Source organism: Harpegnathos saltator, unplaced genomic scaffold, assembly GCF_003227715.2.
Source record: "Harpegnathos saltator strain DR-91 unplaced genomic scaffold, Hsal_v8.6 scaffold674, whole genome shotgun sequence".
Classification (NCBI taxonomy): Eukaryota; Metazoa; Arthropoda; class Insecta; order Hymenoptera; family Formicidae; genus Harpegnathos; species Harpegnathos saltator.
In genome coordinates, this window is record NW_020230509.1 from 10,075 (window position 1) to 31,563 (window position 21,489).

At 34.9% G+C, this 21,489-nt stretch overlaps 5 protein-coding genes and 1 pseudogene across 9 annotated transcripts; 3 read left to right on the forward strand and 3 right to left on the reverse strand.

Moving 5' to 3' along the window:
- The first annotated feature begins 312 nt into the window (after positions 1-312).
- Positions 313-3,087, forward strand: LOC105191097 (N-acetylglucosamine-1-phosphotransferase subunits alpha/beta-like; annotated as a pseudogene).
- Positions 3,088-3,631: 544 nt separating this feature from the next.
- LOC105190891 (40S ribosomal protein S5) lies at positions 3,632-5,388 on the reverse strand. Of its 3 annotated transcripts, none has more exons than XM_011153897.2 (3): positions 5,319-5,388; positions 4,197-4,569; positions 3,680-3,964 (listed from the first exon to the last, which is right to left on the reverse strand). In XM_011153897.2, the coding sequence occupies exons 2-3, from the start codon at positions 4,560-4,562 to the stop codon at positions 3,680-3,682; spliced, it is 651 nt and encodes a 216-aa protein (XP_011152199.1). In that variant the 5' UTR covers positions 4,563-4,569; positions 5,319-5,388. The 3 variants fall into 3 exon arrangements, with proteins under 3 accessions (XP_025160904.1, XP_011152199.1, XP_025160903.1); XM_025305118.1 differs by lacking the exon at positions 5,319-5,388 and adding an exon at positions 5,018-5,202; XM_025305119.1 differs by lacking the exon at positions 5,319-5,388 and having other exon boundaries at positions 3,632-3,964; positions 4,197-4,562.
- A 675-nt stretch (positions 5,389-6,063) lies between these two features.
- On the forward strand, positions 6,064-9,340 carry Grip75 (gamma-tubulin complex component 4). Its single transcript, XM_011153915.3, has 10 exons — positions 6,064-6,200; positions 6,394-6,478; positions 6,630-6,762; positions 6,847-7,040; positions 7,144-7,238; positions 7,307-7,623; positions 7,762-8,229; positions 8,312-8,489; positions 8,568-8,790; positions 8,996-9,340. The coding sequence occupies exons 2-10, from the start codon at positions 6,410-6,412 to the stop codon at positions 9,242-9,244; spliced, it is 1,926 nt and encodes a 641-aa protein (XP_011152217.1). The 5' UTR covers positions 6,064-6,200; positions 6,394-6,409; the 3' UTR covers positions 9,245-9,340.
- A 69-nt stretch (positions 9,341-9,409) lies between these two features.
- On the reverse strand, positions 9,410-13,223 carry Use1 (Vesicle transport protein Use1). 2 transcript variants are annotated; one of them, XM_011153939.3, is made up of 6 exons: positions 11,902-12,093; positions 11,502-11,717; positions 10,872-10,918; positions 10,646-10,763; positions 10,364-10,575; positions 9,410-10,116 (listed from the first exon to the last, which is right to left on the reverse strand). In XM_011153939.3, exons 2-6 carry the CDS (start codon positions 11,551-11,553, stop codon positions 9,886-9,888), a joined length of 660 nt encoding a protein of 219 aa, XP_011152241.1. In that variant the 5' UTR covers positions 11,554-11,717; positions 11,902-12,093; the 3' UTR covers positions 9,410-9,885. The 2 variants fall into 2 exon arrangements, with proteins under 2 accessions (XP_011152241.1, XP_025160897.1); XM_025305112.1 differs by lacking the exons at positions 9,410-10,116; positions 10,364-10,575; positions 10,646-10,763; positions 10,872-10,918 and adding exons at positions 12,316-12,554; positions 12,660-12,709; positions 13,169-13,223 and having other exon boundaries at positions 11,504-11,717; positions 11,902-12,228.
- Positions 13,224-14,196: 973 nt separating this feature from the next.
- Positions 14,197-19,673, forward strand: CD98hc (CD98 heavy chain). 2 transcript variants are annotated; one of them, XM_011153951.3, is made up of 10 exons: positions 14,197-14,609; positions 16,029-16,404; positions 16,513-16,766; positions 16,846-16,971; positions 17,066-17,292; positions 17,376-17,559; positions 17,746-17,972; positions 18,493-18,498; positions 18,696-18,845; positions 19,006-19,673. In XM_011153951.3, the coding sequence occupies exons 1-10, from the start codon at positions 14,373-14,375 to the stop codon at positions 19,079-19,081; spliced, it is 1,863 nt and encodes a 620-aa protein (XP_011152253.1). In that variant the 5' UTR covers positions 14,197-14,372; the 3' UTR covers positions 19,082-19,673. The 2 variants fall into 2 exon arrangements, with proteins under 2 accessions (XP_011152253.1, XP_011152259.1); XM_011153957.3 differs by lacking the exon at positions 18,493-18,498.
- On the reverse strand, positions 16,137-21,462 carry LOC105190936 (JNK1/MAPK8-associated membrane protein). The gene is made up of 4 exons (XM_011153971.3): positions 20,744-21,462; positions 20,498-20,667; positions 20,116-20,409; positions 16,137-16,302 (listed from the first exon to the last, which is right to left on the reverse strand). The coding sequence occupies exons 1-3, from the start codon at positions 21,187-21,189 to the stop codon at positions 20,117-20,119; spliced, it is 909 nt and encodes a 302-aa protein (XP_011152273.1). The 5' UTR covers positions 21,190-21,462; the 3' UTR covers positions 16,137-16,302; position 20,116.
- Positions 21,463-21,489: the final 27 nt, after the last annotated feature.

The window sequence follows — 21,489 nt, forward strand, 5'->3', positions numbered from 1 at the left end:
GAAGAGATTTTAACTTAGCGATGAGATCTGCCGCTGCCTCGCCTCGTGCCTCCTCCTATCACGCGTACGCTCATCGGTGGTGCGACAAAGAGGGAGAGCGACTGATCGTCAATGCTTGTCTAACCCACTATCTCTTGTAAGGAAGTAGCAGTGAGCAAGAACTGTGCACGCTTTGCCATTACCGTCAGGACGGATATAATGTGCACACATTTTCTCCGGGGGCGCGTCGGAATTCGGCAGAAAAAGCGTCCCGGCGTAATCAGCCGCTCTCAGATTTCTCTTTAGTGCTCATCACCGTCGATTTGTGACGCGATGCTGATCGCATCGAATATCTGTATCAATATAATGAACACATGGAAGTTGATACAGCGACGGTGTTACGGTCTGCTCTCGTACAAGTACTCCTTGCTCGTGATATTGTTGGCGTTCACTTGCATATTTATCGGCATAATACACTTTGAAGAGATTAAAATATAACGCTTCTGTCGCTGCACGGATTATTTGTTCATTCTTTGCGCGTGACGCAAAGGTCGGTATCCTGGGACGCGTTAGTCCCTCGATCAAGGTCTCTTTACCTCCACGATTATATGTACAGTATATATACTGTTGCCGATATTTACCTTCACTTGGACGCGACGTCCGGTAAGCCTAAATTGACTCTGTTCTGTTTCTGTTTCCCACAGATGTGGCTGACATAAAGCAAGGAAAAGTACGAAGCGATCTTTCAACGACTCCTTCAACGACAACATCCTGGGGGTTTCCTTCCAAAAGAAATTGTGCCAACACGTCCCCATAGACGTGGTTTACATATGAGTCAATGGTTCACATCCACTGTTCCTGGAGAGTCTCCGGAGACATGTCCCTGTCGTGGATCTCAGTACCGCAGTCTCGAGGTTCAATGACAAGGATGAGCTAGCTGCGCTACTCGTTGCGCTCGTTGGAGATGTACGCGCCTTGGATACGGCACGTTTACATCGTCACTAATGGTCAAATACTGAGCTGGTTGGACATGGATAATCCACGGGTGACTTTGGTCACTCACGAAGATATCTTTCCAAATAAAACTGATTTGCCAACTTTTTCTAGTCCTGCTATTGAAAGTAATATTCATAGGTGCTTGGAAATACATGTATATATAATAAACACATATTACACATAACGATGTATGCGGAGCATTGCAGCGATGCTTTTCATTCTTCCAGGATACCTAGAATATCGGATAAATGTTTATATTTCAACGACGATGTCATGTTAGGCGCAGAAATATGGCCAGAAGATTTCATTACTCAGGCAGGTGGACAAAAGGTTTATCTGGCTTGATGGGTTCTTGATTGTTCTCAAGTTTGTCCATGGGCTTGGGTTGGCGATGGGTCATGTGACCGCGCTTGCAACACGACATTGTTTGAGTTTGATGGTGAAAGCAACTTTTTCTGAATTGATGGATCTCTCCAAGAGTACGTTTGACGGGAAATGTCCGATCGCTTAACGGGCACATTCAGGTGGCACGTGATTCTCGCGTCATTCTCAGTTCCGGAGAAGACACTCCCGTCGCTGTTGCTTGCGTCCTTCGTGCCGCAAAACCTCCCGCCATTCGTAGCACTCTTATTCGCGCGATCCCTGCCGATCGAAGCGCCCAGTTTCTCTTCCCTGTTCAACGAACTGCTTTCCATCGGTTCCGTCGATAGACCGGCTGCCGAAGGAAAATACAAATACGTGAGAGGAACTCGGTATGACAACTCAATGCTAGAGAACATCGACAAAGAGCTGGACCACTTGACACAGATCACACGGCTGCTTACGGATGGCGGCTTTACAGAACTGCTTCAAGATCATCAGCAACTTGGCCGATATCTCTGCCGGACAACGGCAGTTGCTCAACGTATACTGCTGACGTCGCTACGTTGTCCTTCGTTCGGCGAAGTCTCTGTTCATTATTGTGCTTCCACACGATGCCTTTGTTACTCGGGAAACCGACGGCGATGAGGTTCGGTGTGCGAGTGCGCACACTGTCGTACCTCTTTTAAAAAAGATTTTAATTACTTGGTGATATTGTTATGCAATCTTTTGATTACGTCACATTGCGCACTGATGCTTTATTTCTTGCAGTTTTTGTTAGGTTTGTCGTGTTGCTTCAACTTTTCGTACTTTTTATACCTAAAACGAGACAGAAGCATATTCGAATGTTGAAGGAAGTAAGAAGAGGTGAGAAACGTTCAAGCAACGCAACAGACTTATTACAGTAACGATAGATTTATACGATATTTCTATGTCGTTAGTAATTTGTATCGCATTAGTAATCGAAATACAGTATGGTTTAAACGTCCGCATTATTTTCATCGTAGTTAAAACAGTCGGTATTGTCATCGTTCTTCAATTATTGCCATATTGGACAACTCAGTTATCGTGTGAAATGTTTTGATTTGACAAATTCATATAAAATGTTTCATTTTTCACTAACTGACAGAAGTCTTTTATTTTCCACTGGTTCACGTTAGGGAAAAGATTCATGATCACTGCTCGGAGCAGCTGCAACGTTTCTCCAATCACCTATGTCGGTGCACTCCCACTCCTCAGATTTCTGTCATTAATAACTCGATAATTATCGCGAATCTCGCAAAACGGTATGGGACTTTTATGTTTGTTTCAACCCAATCTACCTTCACACTTCGGGTTGGCAGCTAATTACCGGACATTTTGTATGATCTTCATGATATTAATCATACACAATGTAAATTCTTATTTTTTTTTTTGCGCATGTTAACATGTTACAAACGTATAACAATATGCGAGACCGTACTTGTCAAGTACGCTATTATAGTTGTAGCACGGACATAAACCGCCTGAAAGTGGATGTAGCACGGACTGCCACCACATGCAGGTTTTACCGCCGAGACCTGAAAGTGAATGTAGTATCGCAGTTCCCCTCTCAAAATGAATGTAGATGGCGCCCTTTCCCAGTGCGGAAAGTTGGTGTCGCCGAAAACGTCATGTTGGCCGCTATCAGATTCCTCTCTAATTTCAGATATCCCCGTAGCCAATGATAATGAAATGAAATCATTTATACAGCATCTGAAGATCAACTCTTAACACGGTCTTAAATATAATGGCCATTCTACAATAAGCTGTTAGTCATAACACATAAGAAAATAAACCAATTAAAATTCTCCAATCTATAAATGAAGAATTCTGATTGGTTTATTTTCTTATGTTTTATAACTAATAGTTATTGTAGAATGGTCATAAGGTCCGATTATGAATACCGGCTTATGTCTGTGCAAACCGACAATGAAGTATATTTTCGTAAAATACACGGTTATAATGGCTGTGTTCTAATATTCACTGCCAACGCTGAAAATCTATAACATACATGATACAAACTATGTATTTTTAGTATTAGCAGTAAATTTTGAAACACAGCCTAAGTATGACTTGAATTATAACTTGACAATTTTGTCAGATTAGCAACCTTTGTTTTTACTTCATTGGTAGCAATATCATTAGACAGCAAATATTTCTTTACAAAAGTACTATATCAGGTAAATATTTTACTATATAATAAAATAAATAATCTAAAGATATAAAATTTATTCATATTTCCTTAAAACTAATATCAAAGTTTTTAAGACTAATATTAAATTAATAACTTTCTTTATTTGAAAATTTTGTATATAAAGTTTATTTATCGGTTGGACTTGGCAACGCGTTCCAACTCATCCTTCTTCTTAATCGCATATGAATTGGATGAACCTTTAGCCGCATTGATAAGTTCATCAGCTAAGCATTCACCAATCGTTTTGATATTACGGAACGCAGCTTCTCTCGCGCCTGTGCACAACAACCAAATAGCTTGGTTAACACGACGTAAGGGAGACACATCCACAGCTTGCCTCCTTACTGTACCAGCACGACCAATACGTGTGGAGTCTTCTCTGGGACCTGAGTTTATGATGGCTGTGACAAGAACCTGCAACACAAATATTTTAGTCAAGAGAATATCAAATACATACTAAAACATAGTTAAATATAAATTTACAAAATTATAAATTTCTTAGAAGTCAAAGGAAAATAAAGAAAAATGTAACACAACAAGCTTTCAAATTAGATTAATTCAAATTCTCTAATTTGTAACTGCTATATACTAATAGATTTATAAACTAGAATGTTAAAAATATTTTTAAAATAACTATTAAGCTCACTTGTAAAGGATTCTCTCCAGTAAGAAGATGAATGATTTCAAAAGCATGCTTCACAATCCGTACAGCCATTAATTTTTTCCCATTGTTTCTTCCATGCATCATAAGGGAATTGGTCAGACGTTCCACAATAGGGCACTGAGCTTTTCGGAAACGCTTTGCTGCGTAACGCCCAGCTGAATGTGGAAGGTACTTAGCATTTTTTTCCTTGACAGCGATGTAGTCTTGCAAGGACATATCATTTACTTGCACATCATCACAGTTCCAACGTCCGAACAACTTGATTTCTGGTAGTTCAGCTGTCATGGTAACTGGCAAGGTATTGGTGGTTGTCACCACCATATCTTCAAATCCTTCTTTGTCTTCCATTGTTTAACTGGAGAACAAAAGTAATAGATAATATTTGTAATAGAACACAAAACATTAAGAAACTAGCCAAAACAATTTTCTTGTTTATATTCAAAAATTATTGGTTTTAAATTAAAATACTAATTATACTACAATTATAAAGCCATATGAATAACTTCCAAAATTATATAATTCAGTATAACTATTATATTATATCATATACTAAAACAGCATAGAACCAAGTTATAACAATATAAAATCTATCCAATTTATTACAATATAAAATAAAGGAGAATAAATTTATCAATACATAATGAGAGGAACAAACATTTCATAAACTATACAATAATTCATCTACTAACAAGCACTGCAAGAAAAACATTATTTATATTTTTGGAACCATCTACAGCTTTGTTTGCGAACATACATATCAAAATCATGCTAAACTTCAGTTAGGGAAAATTTTAATATCTTACGATATGTTTCCGTGCCGTGACAAGTGAATCGCAAGCGGAGCAAGATTTTAATTAGTCAAATTATCCAAAAATAGTTTAATGAATTCGTGAGACAACGAAGCTGGCTAAACATGTGGCCACGCAGTCACGTGTACCGTGCTTGAACATGAATGAGTAATAATACAATATTCAGCTCATACTTTGTACTTGTATAATCTCCGACTTATTCTTAGATGTCATCGATCGCTTAGTTCGTTCAATTCATACTAATCTGACACGGAATTACATCGGTGTAACAACAAAATTCCATTCTACAACTTACGTTCAGGTCAACATCCGCAAAAGAACGGACCGGAAAAGATCAGAACATCGCCAGAGCCATCTATTGGTGATCATTCGTTTCCGACTATATTAGTCAATTTAATGTCGTAACAGTGAAATTTAATGAACTTGAAAGCTGTTCAAAATATTTTTCAATCTTAATATTCATAAATGTAAGTAATGTTAATTACATCGCTAAATTAGGTTTTACTGTATGCGAAAAATTCCAATGATAAAAAGGAATATTTAAAAGGCAAAGATGTTGATCTGACGAACTCTTATAACATTGATGAGATGTTACTATAGTTTAGAAACTCTGTAAAAAATTGTTCTATCAAAATCTATTTGTCTTTTTCCATCAATTAATTTGAACAACTTTTGTTTAAAACATTTTTTTATTTGCCTAATATTTTTTTAGATATTTAAGGAAAATTTGATAACTTTTTCAATATTTAACTTACGATACCTCGCTAATTTTGTAATAGTGCCCTGATTTTTGTTAATATGATGATTTTGAAATTTCTAAAAGTCAGTAAATTAACAAAAGTCACGGCGCTATTGCAGCACTATTGAACTAATGCAGAATATTCAGCTGGAAAGAACAAACCTTTGAGTTGCATTCCGATATTCCCTACTAGTACTAAAAATACATAGTTTATGTCACGTATACTATAGATCTTCAGTGCTAGTACTGAATATCGGAACGCAGTCTTGGTGGAAGAAAAAGAAGAGAACCAGTGCAGGTCAATTTAAAGCCTGTCATGAATGTATTGTTTCGTAAAGATTCAAATTTTAGAAATTTAATATATGTTTTGTAATTATTTGAAAAAAAGTAGAATGAGGATAGACATGAAATGAGATTGAACGATCACGATTAAATCAAGTATGTTTCTGTAGCAGTCATTATATGTAATGCTCAACTGTCAATATTAATCATTATATTATATTATAAACAAACGATGACTTTTTTTTATTAAATGACCATGTGTATCTTTCATATAACATAATATTAGATTGTATTTATATTAATTTATCAAAGTGAAATTTATTTAAAATAAATTTTTACTGTTTACTAGCTATCATATTTTCAACATGTTGCACGAGATTTTACTGTCACTATGGGGTTGCTCAACCAGTGTATCGCAAATAATAGAAATAGATGTAAGAACATAACAAAGCAAAATAAAATATAAGATACTAAAAAGCTAAATTAAGTTCTTAAGACATGTACAGAAATGATAGTATACATTAGTAAAGTATACATTAATTAAGATAAGGTTAAATATATAACTCATTAATATTTTTCTTCTAGTCTATAGATCTTGAAAAATATTTGCATCCTGGAGAACGAGCACTCCTTAATAGGATATTAGATATAGTAAAAGAATGCAATATCATAAGAGGCTTCATACATGAATATACAATATATGGTCTAGATACAAAAGGTAAGTTCTAACAGTTTCTAAAGTTTAGAAATTTAAAATGTTTTAGCTATGTTACATAATTAATTAATATTTTATGTTTTACAGAAAATATAGCTCCTGGTTTATATATTCGTGCTCTGTGTGATGGAATGGATCAGGCACTAGAACCTTTTCGTAAAGAAATAATTGAGTTAGAACGTACAGTTTTGAACAATAGTCATACTCCTTTATCATTAATCCTCTGTACTGTTGAAAAGCATACTTGTCTGTTCTCTGTTTTACATTCTATCATTCGTGAGGTAATTATATGTTCTTTGGAACAAATTTTACACTAATCAGGTTGAATGTTTATTGATATATTTGATTATATTTGATTTCATTCACTTGCATTTTTTATTTTAGATTCGTACACAGAAATTACATGGTTGTAAATTGTTACAATGCTTACATCAGCGTATGCATACCGGCATACCCAAAATCAACTCTGCTTTGGAACTGTAAGAAATTTATAATTGCATCCTAAATATTGTATCAGCATTGTTTTCATTTATTCGTTCAATTTTAGGATAATCCATCATGTTCACATTGTTTTCTACAAGCATTTACAAAGCTGGCTCTTATATGGGCAGTTGGAAGATGCTCACAGAGAGTTCTTCATACAAAAAGTGTCAGATTATGACAGAACTTTAGTGCACGAGAATGGTAAAAACAACGTTGATACACGTGGATTGTCAGCCAGTAGGAAAATGGATGTTGATATGTGGGACTATAATGTTCAGATCGACATGCTTCCATCTTACATCAGACCCTCGATGGCAGGCAAGATTTTGACTATTGGTCAAACTGTCATTATGTTTAGAAATGATCCCAGTCAGAAAAGAGGTAATATCTCAGTCAGAAAAAAGTTAATATCCTTGTAGAATCAGCATCAATTAGAATCAAATTTTTTAAAGAAAACTATCGTTAATATATTAAGATATAAAAATTACATAGGTAGGATTCTAATATTTGATAATTTAGATTTCATGACATCTCAGCCAAAGAATTTAGTGTGGGGCCATAAGGAAACCTGGTTCTTCAGGCTACTAAAGGATCTCCAGGCGAAATCAGTCTTTAACGTCATTGAGTTCGATCGTGCAATCAACGATATGAAACAGTTAATCACCGAAAATCTATGGCGCAAGGCTGTCACAGAAGCGCAACTAATGCAACAACTTAGGCTGGTGAAAGAATTCTTCCTAATGGGTCGTGGTGATCTGTTTCTAGAATTCATCAAGCTCACGGCGCACATCCTGAGTAAGGCGCCCACGAGTCACACATCCAGAGATATTAATCTCGCGTTCCAGATAGCATTGAGAAAAATGCATCTGAATGATGAGAGCGTGATCGATAGCTTCAATTTCGCGGTACCTATGCTGTCTTCCGAAAACGAAGATACTGGCACAGATACCACCGATTTTTCTGATAACGAAAGACAGGATCCTAATGGTATGTGCTCGTAGCGTCTAATTATCACATTTTATTTCTAAAATGTTTGAAATGACATTAAAATCTTGGATTGTTTCTTCAGAGAAACGTGGCTGGGGTATGATCATCCTGAAATACAAAGTCGTTTGGCCATTGCATTTGTTGTTTAGTCCAGCTGCATTGAACGATTATAACACTCTGTTTCGCTTTCTGTTGAGAGTTAAAAAGACACAGATAGATCTATGGGGCCTATGGAGCGAGCACATGCATCACAAAAACATGTAAGCAACATTAATCAGAATTATGACAAATGAAACTTGTTATCCGTGATTCTCACACTAAAATATTCCCAATTGCAGAGATATCGGCGTGATCCAATTGAGAAATAATTTGATTTTCATTGTTGACAATTTGCAATATTATCTACAAGTGGATGTGGTGGAAAGTCAATATACCGTAATGGAAGCGAGTATGCAAGGCACGAAGGATTTCGAAGATATACAGAAAGCGCATTCTGTGTTCCTGGCTAATGTCATGTCACAGACCTTTTTGTTGACCAGTGGAACGGGAAAGAAAAATCCAGTAAGTTTCTAATAAGATTTGGTGAAATTAAAATCACTCTTCAATTTAAAACCAAAATTTTTACATTCAACAAGCCATTTTTGTTGAGAAAAGGACTCATTGGTATTAAAGAATCAATAAGATAGATGAAGATTAGCTTGGCATGTTAGAAATAACTTGTACATTTTGTACATGTTGCATATACATATGTATAATCAATGTTCAGGTGAACAAACTGATACATCTTTTGTTACGACTGTGCGACGATTTCATCTTGCAAGCGTCCATGTGGGATGTTGGAAATTTGCTCTTAACAGACAAAGAAGAACTCAAAACATTATGTGAGACACTGAATAGCGTAATGAATTGGCTGATGAAGGCACTGAACAAAATGCGTGCACAACCCAGTGGAGAACATTTGGCTCGATTAATATTGAGGCTCGATTTCAACAGATGGTTCAGTAAAAACATTTGAAAGTAATTGTGCATAAAATTATAAACAAGACGTTACACTGGAAAAAGGAAATTGTACTATATCCCAAAGATTTATATATTGTATCTTTTAAGGATTTAAATAAATGAATTTGGCAAAGAAAATCTAAGTATAGTGAAATATAATTTATATATATTATAATTCATTTGAAAAGATGTTTACATTGTCTTTTTCCATAAATCGTCTTGTACGTTTCAAGTTTACAATATAGTTTCAAACTGATTTTTTCATATTAGATGATTAGCATTATTAACTGATTAATCAAAGTGTAATTAAACTAGTTTCAGTACGAATGTTATAATTATGTTTTATACGAACCTATCTTATTTTGGGATGTTCGGCAAAATAATATTAACGACGTTATACGATATTGTCCATAATGTAATGCACATTATTAACAATATATTTGTTGACTTTTTTTTGTTAAATCAAGAATCTTAATTATTTTATCCTCGCAATGTGATAAACATGAAGAACGCTTTATGATTATACAATATAAAAGAATAGTTCTTAAACATTAATGTGAACACTGCTCCAGAGATCTTTAGAAATTAGCGTTATCGCTTAATACTTTTATAGTAGGAATGTTTAAATTGCTCCCATTAGGTGAGTACGTAAAATTTTTAATCACTGTCATTATTGTAATCATCATCGTTGTACTCGTGTCTACCGTCGTATCCACCTTGCTGTGATTGTATCATATTTTTGATGGATGCGTCGGACGCTAATTCCTCTGCAGTAAAACCGTCCTTGTTTCGCAACGTGGCGTCCACGTTGTGTTCCAGCAATAAATTTATTATCTCCAAATGCCCATGACTCGCCGCCACATGCAGCGGCGTATCGCCCATTTTGTTCTGCAATTAATGAAAAATATTACAAACATGAAATTAGAGAAAATGAAGTAACGACACGATATGTGTAACGAGATACACGTAGTAATAAACACATAATGGTCATTACTCATACAGGCCCATGCTCGTATCTTAAATTTTGTTGAATATTTTATTGTTAAATGTTTGTCTTATTGCAGTTACATTTAATGATAAATAAGTGATAGAAGCATGCATCTCAGATTCTCATCTTCATTTGTATCGTTCTTACCTGAGCATTTACTGCAGGATTTGGCAAATTAAGGAGCTCCTTCGCGCATTCCACATGACCAGTGCGCGCTGCCCAATATAACGGTGTATTTCCTGCTGCGTCTAAACCGGTTCCCGATATACCCTGTTTTAGATATTCTCTTAGGAAGCAGATATTACCACGTCTCGCGGCATCGTGTAGAGGTAACTCAATCTCTTGCGTTTGCTCTTCGACTAGCAAGATAAGATACATCATAAATGTTAAGCAATAGCTGAAAAAAACTGATATTCACATTCTTTGTACCATATGTGACTGGCACAAGGCCTTTTTGGTCTCCACACTTAGCTGTCCACCAATTGGGATCTGTATCTTTATCATACACATAAAGAAGATCACCTTCGTCAAATGATAATTCGTTCGTCTGCAAAGAGAAAATATCATTCCAACATATCGTTATTATAAATGTAAAAAACATTACATTTCATTTTTGATAGATTACTATTAAGATTATTATTAAGAAATAACTCACATGCTGTGCGGTATACTTGCATAATGCCCTGACCACTTTTACTTTGCCTTAAAGATAATACAGTGTTAATATTGATAATCAATGTCACATTATACTAGAGAAATATATTGTAGATCAATCGCAAGAATTAATATATCATACATGCATAGGATCATTTAATTATTTTGCTAATCTAGTTCACACATTGTAACATTTTACTTGATTAAAATAGATATAATGATCCTTTAATAAGTATAACACATTTTTTACAAATTCTTTTAAATTGTATTGCTTTTTTATGATCTGAAGCATATATTCTTTTAAATTTTCTTAAGATAGATTGTAGTGTTGGATCCGGGTATGTCACATCATATAACCTCAAAATGATACATGTTAGATTTTTTATTGAGTTTTAATATCTTAGATATAATTAATTTAGTGTATAAATACATAATTCTATAATACATGGGAGATACACATACAGAACTATATGTAAACATAGAAGTTTTTTTCATTACTTAACCATCACTTAGTAAAAAACTGAGGAATGCTTCAGGAATTTTATAATGAATAATCAAATTATCCATGAAACATATAAAGAATTATCTGTTACAATAATTAACTAATATATCACTATTTTGTAATATTTACCAGGTTTCCAAGCTGTTTTAGGTGGTGTAGGTGTTTTTACAAGTATACTCATGATTGTGTACAACCCCTATCATCATAATAACAACCCAGTGACTCACACAGCTGTGTTAGTCACTCTATAGAGATATATTTCATACTTGTTGACACATAAGCTTTTAAAAGGTCTTAGTTATATCTAAATTCTTTTCTTTACCACTTTCATGAATAGCACCATATCTAAAAAAAAAAGAGCAAATTAATTTAAATAATAATTTAACTGTCAATGTATTTATAAGTATATATGATACATATATTATGAATATAATGCTAGTTAAACATTTATGTCAAATAATAAACAAAAAAACTCTAATTATATTTTCTAAAAAAAGAACAGAGAATAATTACTACATGAGTTACTCACTAAAAAATATAACCAAAACAAAAGCTATCATAATCCACACCCAACATCTCCATTTTGAATTAGTATGTTCCTCCAGTTTCAAAGATTCCTTTTTCAATTTGATGGCATTAACATCTGTTAATTTATCTGATCTTTCCAATGTACTAATGTCCTTCTTTATTATAGCACTTGCTGCTAATGCATGTTCCTTCATACTGCTAGTCATAGAAAGCATATTTTCCGCAATCTTTTCTTGTATGTTACGATTATATTTCAAGATAGCATCTAAATCTTCATCTTGTATATTAGAGTTTGATAGTCTTTGCCGTACACCATCCTTACTTATACCTGTAACATATAACATATTTAACATTGAATACAATATGTAAAGATGAAAATTCTTATCATATATTTAAGTCTTAAAAAGATAATTACCTTTATTAGCATGAAATAATTCTCCACGTAATTCACGATTGTATTTTGCAATGGTCTTTTGATGTATTTGTGTTGTAATATTTGTACTAACAGAATCATTTGCCAAAGTTGAATTCTTTGACAGTAATTGTGCAGCTGCTACTTTTTCTACTGGACTCGATAATTTCATTGCATTTATTACTCCTTTTAAAAAATCTATTCGCTTGGTATAACCCATCATAGAATCTTTGGATGGTTTACTATAAAGAAGAATCAAAATGTTAACATTGAATTATTTTTTAATATTTATGAACGTAGAAAATTAAATTATCAATGACTATGTTGTAAACAGATAAGAATATTACTTTGGTAGAGTTTGTAGTTCGTTCATCATATCATCCAGAGCAAGTATATACTGAAACAAAAAAATTGAACATGAAACAAGAGACTTGATTCACAATGTTTATGTGCAAATTATCTAAAAGAGATTTATATATTTCAGAAATTTTTTGACAAGCAATTTTTAATTCTTGTGCCTCATTAGAGAAAAGATATATATATATATATATGCATTATATATATATATATGATATGTATGTACGTATATATGTAATACATTTAAAACACATCTTAACATCATATTTTATCTCTAACAGTCATGTACGTTTGTCGAAATGTCATTAATAATGATAGTATAATGAATGAAACCATAATAGACCGTAAAGGTTAGCAAAAGTCCAACAGCTGGTAAAAACACCTTTTCGAGTTTCCAGTCTTTCTTAGGATCAGCTTTATTAATTCTCGATTAATTTCGAGCCTAGATATTTGAGTCATCGTACAAATTTTTTATTTCGTATATAAGCGTGAACCTCACACATTCCTCGGCATAGGATCAGCACACCGTGTAGATGTCAGCAGATGATTTTAACATCTTCAAATATGGCCTGACAGATATGTGCGGGGGCGTGTGTGCAGACGCGCTCTATTTAAATGTTTATTTGAACTTCTTTGATATACGATAATTCATTTATCTCAATCAATGAACAAATCGTATTAATGATCATATAAATCCACTCCATTCCGTTAAAAAATGTCATGTATATTTGTACAAATTAGATCACGGCAAAGATAAAAACGTACCTGACATTAATTTAACAGAAATGGCAAAAGACAAAAAAGAGAATTTATCGAACGTATCACAGAGAAAAGATCTGATTTTTGCGATTGTCAAAATTACTTTTTTTTTTGTTTTGATTTTAACTATTTAATTTAATTGTATTGACCTTGCTATCTAAGTAATACATCACTCCTTTGATCGCAACAGTTATGTACAACTTTTTTCGATGATATATAAATAAATTTATTTATTTAAAACTTTCTAAAAAACATATAACACAAGTCTACACGTTTCTATAAGTTTCTATAAGTTTTCGTAGTTTCTACAAGTTTTATTGTACAAACAGCGTTTTAGTAGCGTTTATGATAGTAGGGAGTTTTTGCAATAGCGTCTCTCAGATATAATAAATGTTGATTGTGGATAGGGAATTTTTGCAATACCGTCTCTCAGATACGGTAAACGTAACGTCGTGAATGTTATTTCCTTAGAAATAACGTTGCAATGTACGCGACCAATAGCATTCACGATTTACGTTTACTGTATCTGAGAGACGATATTACAAAAACTCCTTATTGATCGCGTACATGGCGACGTTATTTTGAAGCGAATAACGCCCATGATTTATGTTTACCGTATTTGAGAGACAGTATTGCAAAAACTCCCTATTACCTCTAATAAAACGCCCATCCGAACGCATCTTTTGGGTCAAAAGTTGAAATAAGTACAACTGTTCAAAAATCGAAAGGTCGGGGCTAAAGAGAGCGGAGAGAACAATCGATGTCGAATCGTGCCATTTTGATTTCACGAATATCAGGTGTCGTTGCGAGGGGTGTACGTCGTTCGTCGTAATTTTTGTCGATCTCGTGAATCGTCTTCAAAATTTGAATTAGCCGCTAGAGAGATTCCCTCGTCAGAAGTATTGCGTAAAATTTTCCTAAAGTTTAGTGAATTACAACGTACGATGCAGAGTGGGGAAGAAGCAACAGCCGGGAGCGAAGCGAACGATACTACGGAGACGCCGTTAGTCTTGTCGATACATCAGCCGTACGAGGCTGAATCTGTGAAACAGCAACGATCGTCTCAAGAGACAAGCAGCGGCATCATGGTTAAGCAAAACGGCGACGAATATGACGAGGGTGCACAGGAACGAATGCTCAAGGATGATATTTCTCAAAAAATCGTTAAAGAATCCACGGAGGTAAAATTCTTTACTTGGCTTTCTATCGTCTATCAGTCGCACTTATCGTTGCTCCGATTTCGAATCGAGGTCGAAATAATGATATCTACCTCGTCTCGTAGGAGCACGATATTGCAAATACGACTACCCAAACTATTTTTTCTCGAGCAACAATTTGATTTATGACTTTTATCGATTTTTCTCGGATTTTTATCAATGGACAGAAAAGTGCTCACAGCACGATTAAATATGTACTATATGTGAGTCATTCATATTTCTCAACAAAGAACGACAGTGAAATCTTTTATAAAATATCTAATTTGCCGTTTTTATTCACGAGTGAAATATGACTCTCTAATGACTTTCTAAAATAGCGAATAAGAAACTCTGCTCATGTTTCATAACGGTCACGCCTATCTCGTTATTGAGACGAGAGCATCGATCGCATTCGGGAATAATGTGGCAGCTTTTGACACAATAGGCAGTTTTTGCAATATCGTCTCTCAGATACGGTAAACGTAAATCGTGAACGTTATTCGCTCAGAAATAACGTCGCAATGCGACCAATAGCATTCACGATTTATGTTTACCGTATCTGAGAGACGGTATTGCGAAAATTCTCCAATATGTTAAGCCCGTTTTAGCACCGAGCGGTCCGACATGATATCGATTTCGTATGCTTTTAGGAATTCGAGCACTTTCTCGATACATTTGATAAAAATTTGTTTAGTTGTTGAAGCTATTGGGGTGCGTTGTCTTGCGAAGAATAAAGTAATTGTATTATATAAAAGCAACAGGGTCAATTAAGCTCTACAAATGAGCAAAGCATCATTAGTATTGCATCATACTAAGATACATACACAGATACTGGAGAGTTTTTGCAATACTCTCTCTTAGATACGGTAAACGTTGATCGTAAATGCTCTTGGTTGCATACATGGCGATGTTATTTCTGAGCGAATGACGGTCAGGATTTACCATATCTGAGAGACTGTATTGCAAAAACTCCCTATTAGTATATTTTAAAGTAAAGCCAGTAGATCTGTAATATATAAAAATATTTATTTTCAAAATTTACATTCCATTAATTATTTTTATGTGTATATTTATTACATATATACATACATTTAATTTATTGTAATTATATATTTTGAACGTTACTGAAAAAAGAATGATACATATGTGCATAAAATATGAGTAATTATTTGTACAACAAATTAACAATAAGAGGTAAAAGAGATGAGAAATTTTTAATATATACAAATTTTGAAAGAACTTTTATTATTTGCAATTTGTAAATTTTCAAATTAGGAAGCAGAACATATATAAAAAATATGAGAATTATTATCCTTATGAATGCTTATCATATATTCTTTAATTATATAATACATGCTATTCAGACTTTCCTTTTATCTAAATTGTGTTACAACTTTTCAACAGGTAAAATTTATTTCTGAGAATGGCGATGCTAAGATTGATATCGGAACAATAAACCAAACATCTGCAATGGGCAAAGAAGAACTGATGAAGTTTATTAATGATCCATTCTGGGTGAGATTGAGGTGGGCCTTGTTCATTGGTTTCTGGTTATTATGGGCTGCGATGTTAGCTGGTGCTGTAGCTATCATTGTGATGGCGCCGAAATGTTCGGCACCTGAGCCGAGAAAACTGTGGGAAGAAAGTCCGATTGTCCAGTTGGAAACTTCAGATAGTCCTAGCAACAATTTGATGGGATTAAAACCTGCATTACATGAGCTGAAAGATGTACACGTTAATGCGATATCTATGGCATCATTGGTAAAAGAAAGTTCAGATGGTATGTATAAATTGAAAAAAAATATATATATAAAATAGGTGTGTTTGATTTCACGTATTTTCTTAAAACAAAGTATGTGATTGATGTTAAAATCTCATTTTATTGTAGGAGGAATCGAAGATTTCAGAGCCATCAAATCAGAATATGGAAGCATCAGCGACTTGGAAGATCTTGTTAAGATGGCAAAGGAAGGGGGTCAACAAATCTTCCTCGAGTTAGATCCCAACCATTCTTCCATGCAACATCCGTGGTTTAAACGGTCGGTTGAGAAGGAAGATCCATTCACGTCCTATTATGTCTGGGCCGATGGAATAACTAGTCCCGACGGTGGGAAATTAAGACGAAGTCCTCCTAATAATTGGGTAAGCTGTATTCGCGCAGCGACATATATAATCTTATCGATGTTAGAAGAAAGATTGATGAACGTATTTATCTTTACAGTTAAGTGTATACGGCGAATCTGCATGGGAGTGGAACGAACAAAGAGGCCAGTATTACCTTCATCAATTCAATAAGACGCAACCCGACTTGAATTACAACAACCCGGCAGTAGTGAAACAATTCGGAGTAAATATCTTATATAGCTCTATAACTTTATATGTAACCAGTCGATTTGTAATCTCGCTTCAACAAGTGTCTCACGTTCTGCATATTATTTCAGGATATTCTGACTCATTGGTTGAAATTAGGGATTAGCGGTTTCCGTCTAGCGAACACTCAGTACTTAACAGAAGACCCGGGTCTCCGCAATGAGTCCAGGAGCTTTCTTCCTGTAGAATCGAACGATTATCAATCATTGATACACATACACACGTGCAATCGTCCGGAAAATTCAGAGGTCCTGATGAAATGGCGAGAAATCGTCCGCAACGCAACCGATGGAAAAGGGTACGTTAAAGGCTTTCTATTCACGCTATTGCTACGTAATATCATCAGTATAATAACGTCGCTGGCTGATCTTCGTGTTGCAGATTATTCACACTGCAAGAAGATATCGGCGCCGATATATTGCAAGTGTACAATCAAAAGGACGCGCTGATCGATCTGCCGCAGAGTTCACACTTCCTCACCGCTGCCAGCGCGAACATAAATGCCACGATGCTGCACAAAAGTATCTCACACTGGATCGAGATCACACCATGGCCTGCATGGAACGTAAGTGTCGCCTAAATAAAGTTGACTTTACCGTGTAACTTTATAGATTTCGACATTTTTAACGTGAAATAGCAAAGGATATTTTGAGAAGGTTTGATATAAAATAATACTTAAGATATACAATATAGAATATTCCACAAAGTGATTTGTCGCAAATGTAATCCTGTATGTTGCATACAATTACAGATAAATGGCAAGGTGCGCACGATTCGAGAACGTATGCCTAATGATGTCGCGGACAGTATAACGTTGATGACAATGCTGCTACCAGGCACGCCTATTCTCCAATTAAACGATGTCAGGTCCACGAAGGATGCATTTAACATTCTCTCAAACGTTCGAAGTAGCCCGACGTTCCTCTACGGAGACACGATGACCAGAGTTATCAATGAAACCGTCTTCGTGTACACAAGGTAATCGTTGCGACAATATATCTATCAATACGCATAACAGTCGTGTCATTTCCGAGAAGGTATATTAACGTGAAATTTAACATGAGTGAAGAATTCGACATGCTCGAATTACTTTCAAAGAGGTGTGGTGATTTAACGCAATTAACATAATATACACTATTAACCATTAAATCGCATTGACCTACAAGACTAATCTTTCAAAGAATAATGGTGAGTGAGTACAATGGATAGGGGCGGGTTTTGATCGGATAATTGAATTCATTCAGAGCGTACAATTAAGTTCACATCGAGATGCTTTCAAAAGTCCCGGCTCGCATTCTCGAGCGTCGTATTTAGTGGCAATTGTCCTTTAACTTTTATCTCGTTACTAAGCTCAGTTTCTTATCAACCGAATAAATCGCTATGTAGATCTGAAAGATAAGTGAGATATCTCTCGCTCAACATAAGGAATTATTGGTGCAATAAACTAACCGAATATTAATTTGCTCATGTTCCACGTTTCCTCCTATGCCTGGTACAGGATTGGGTGAGTTTATGTACTAACTTACTTACGCTTTGCTATAAAGAATTTATCGCATGTAATGAAACAATATAATAAACTAACCGATAAAAAACTTTTAACATACATGATTTGCCAAATCTTAAATCTACAACTGAAGAGAATAACCCTGCTCTTGGATAAAACGAAAAGTTCACGAATGTATCTTTCTGATGAATTTGCAGATTAAAAAGCGGTAATCCTGGATATTTGGTAGCGTATCATACAGGAGAGAAACCGATTGTCATAGACTTATCCAGTATACCACATATGTCGGAAGAAGTCACCGTGGTTACGTATAGTCCTAACTACGTTCAAGATACGAAGGAAATAATGTAAGCATATCTTTCTCTTTTTTTTTGTAACGATCTGTAAAAATATATACTTTATCTCTTTTAAGTTTATATTTTATATATTTAATGATTTATATTGTGTATATAATCTATAATATTCCACCATATTTTATTAATGTTGAACCTTTGATTTTACACACAGGAAAAAGTTATATTCAAACAAAGTGCCCATTTCATCGAAGAGCACGTTGATTTTAACATTTGTGCAAAAGGAGTAACAGAAGAATACGATAAACTTCAAATTCGAAAACGAGATATATATGATACGTTTTCGTTCTGCATGCAAAGCAAATAAATGTGTGTAAATGTATGAATTAACACCAAGAATGCATTGTTCTCTATAATGCATGCTCCATTATTATCCATATACAAGCCGGCCGTCATCTTGTTAAAAATAGAAAAACATGTTTGTATGTAAATTCTTGTAATGTCCATTGACGCAATGATTATTTACGTGAATATTTACGTGATGAGATTTCGTATCTACATCGCAATATCACAAATGACGCGCAAACATGCATTATATTAAATATTAATTGCTAAAAATATAGCGTGAACTATAAACAACCTCCAATTTATTACCGCAAGTAACAACGGACATATTAAATAATAGATTTATTGAGTGCCGAACAAAATTTTGATAATGTGGCTATCTAATTCGGTTGTTTCCCATATGATAATTTTAATTAATTTCACATTCTTGATGAATCAAAAGTTATGAAATTGATACACGTCAGAGTATATACGAATACAGAAAAAGAACAATGCATTTTGATGTATAAGTTATGTACAAATGATGTAATGAAATATATATACTATAAGCAAATATGTGTAACTTAATTTTTTCAGAATCTCGAGTATAAGAAGATTAATATTAACAAATATTTCTAAATTTTCAACATTTTTATTAAAAAATCTTAATATATTACACATAAAATTTTACAATGTACTAAATTTATAGACTATCAAAATGCCATATGCATTTTGGAAGAAAGAATCAATGCCTATTTCTTAATTTTTCAACAATAAAGGTCTTTTAATAGACATTTCAAAGTAACACTCTATATCAATCGCATTGATAATTTAATAATTAAAGTATATATTTGATTTAATATAGAATTTTAAACTTTTGAAATTCTTACAAATTTTTAAGACTTTTACAATCAAACAATTGAAAAGATGGACATATTAGCCTTTTTTTAAGGTACACGTAGGATAGAAATCAGTTGCACTGAAGAAATACAAGACTCACTTCATTCAATGTTGAGCTTATGGGGGTCGGTGAATCTCGCAGTTATGATATAAAATAAAGCGGGTAATGGTACTAAAGCCAACATTGCAGGATGAATGTTGATTCCACGAAGAGTAGCAATTGCCATCACACCATATGCGTGTAATAGCCAATGACCCAAAATCACTATCACGTTCTTTATATCTGAGACAGAGCTCAGTAACAATGACTTCATTCTCTGGTTCAATTTAAATGCAAAATGTGCCGCATTTGACAGGACCGACAGAATGATAGTGATATACGGGAATGAATAATCTAGAAAGAGAAATGAAACATGTAACTAACACACAGTTGGTGTATCATCCTTTATCAATTTTACAACTATATTATAGGTGCCACATACATATCAGACCTCCGCCTACAGCATGAAGAAGTGCCAAGATTGGGTAGAAGTATAAAGCTGCATAGATAGAGAGCTTGCCCTGCTTTGGTAAAAATTTCTTAGCTATTAACGGCCTTATCAGTAACATCAGGATTATCCCTAGGGCGTAAAAAATAAAAACTACAGTGTATCTGAAATGAAAAAGATATAAAAGTGTATAAACTGTGTTCCTACTAAATATCAATATTCGACAGAGTATAAACTAACAAAGGATAAACCGCCTCTTGTGTACAATGTAGAGTTGCTTCATAATTAGGGCTGGGATTGTGCAGCAATGTGTACCAGTCAGATAGTCTCTTTGCGCTACACGACTTGATGGTGAATGTGCCAATGGGATCTGTCAGTTGTAATGCTATGAGGGACGCCAATAATATTTCGAGCAACGCCGACAAGTGCAGCGCGATCACCTCTTTGGGTATGTTGCGACGTTTGGAGACCTTGTCGATGCAGAACCAGTGTAAGACCAGGACTAGCAAGGCCATGAAACCCAGATAGAGCCAGTCATAGAATATAGGCGCATCGTCGCAAGGTACGCACGCCGACGAGGCGTTAACGCGAAAACCGCGCGGACAGGCGCCGCATTCGCTCCAATTTCCGTCCGGCAATAATTCCCGGCCGCAATATATTCCGGGACATCGTGCGAGGGTGTTCATGTTCTCGCGCGGATGGTCGATTTCTTGGTTAGGTGCCTCGAAGCGAACGATACGTCGCGTTACCGGTCATTTCTTTTCGATTTCCATTCGAATCACGTAAAAATATACAGCGGATTTACAAAAATCTTTCGGAACGATCGGGCTCGTCTCTTACGGATTTTGAGTGACGGGAATTTAAAAACATTGTCAACTTGTCACACACGTCGCAGGTGTCAAACATTTTTTCATCCATGTAAACTGTCGAGGTGCGCATAACGGATAGTGTCGCTTGATGAAAACTCGTCGCAAACGACAATATTC

Coding starts and splice junctions, on each gene's coding strand:
- Grip75 (XM_011153915.3), top strand. CDS start 6,410: ATGTTGCACGAGATTTTACTGTCACTATGGGGTTGCTCAACCAGTGTA. Junction 8,490..8,567: donor CACATGCATCACAAAAACAT/GTAAGCAACATT, acceptor TCCCAATTGCAG/AGATATCGGCGTGATCCAAT. Junction 8,791..8,995: donor GAACGGGAAAGAAAAATCCA/GTAAGTTTCTAA, acceptor ATCAATGTTCAG/GTGAACAAACTGATACATCT.
- LOC105190936 (XM_011153971.3), bottom strand. CDS start 21,189: ATGAACACCCTCGCACGATGTCCCGGAATATATTGCGGCCGGGAATTA. Junction 20,668..20,743: donor CAAGAGGCGGTTTATCCTTT/GTTAGTTTATAC, acceptor TTTTCATTTCAG/ATACACTGTAGTTTTTATTT. Junction 20,410..20,497: donor TGTAGGCGGAGGTCTGATAT/GTATGTGGCACC, acceptor TTCTCTTTCTAG/ATTATTCATTCCCGTATATC.
- Use1 (XM_011153939.3), bottom strand. CDS start 11,553: ATGAGTATACTTGTAAAAACACCTACACCACCTAAAACAGCTTGGAAA. Junction 10,919..11,501: donor TAAAACAGCTTGGAAACCTG/GTAAATATTACA, acceptor ATTATCTTTAAG/GCAAAGTAAAAGTGGTCAGG. Junction 10,764..10,871: donor GCAAGTATACCGCACAGCAT/GTGAGTTATTTC, acceptor TTCTCTTTGCAG/ACGAACGAATTATCATTTGA.
- LOC105190891 (XM_025305119.1), bottom strand. CDS start 4,562: ATGGAAGACAAAGAAGGATTTGAAGATATGGTGGTGACAACCACCAAT. Junction 3,965..4,196: donor CTGGAGAGAATCCTTTACAA/GTGAGCTTAATA, acceptor TTTGTGTTGCAG/GTTCTTGTCACAGCCATCAT.
- CD98hc (XM_011153951.3), top strand. CDS start 14,373: ATGCAGAGTGGGGAAGAAGCAACAGCCGGGAGCGAAGCGAACGATACT. Junction 14,610..16,028: donor TCGTTAAAGAATCCACGGAG/GTAAAATTCTTT, acceptor ACTTTTCAACAG/GTAAAATTTATTTCTGAGAA. Junction 16,972..17,065: donor CAGTAGTGAAACAATTCGGA/GTAAATATCTTA, acceptor ATATTATTTCAG/GATATTCTGACTCATTGGTT.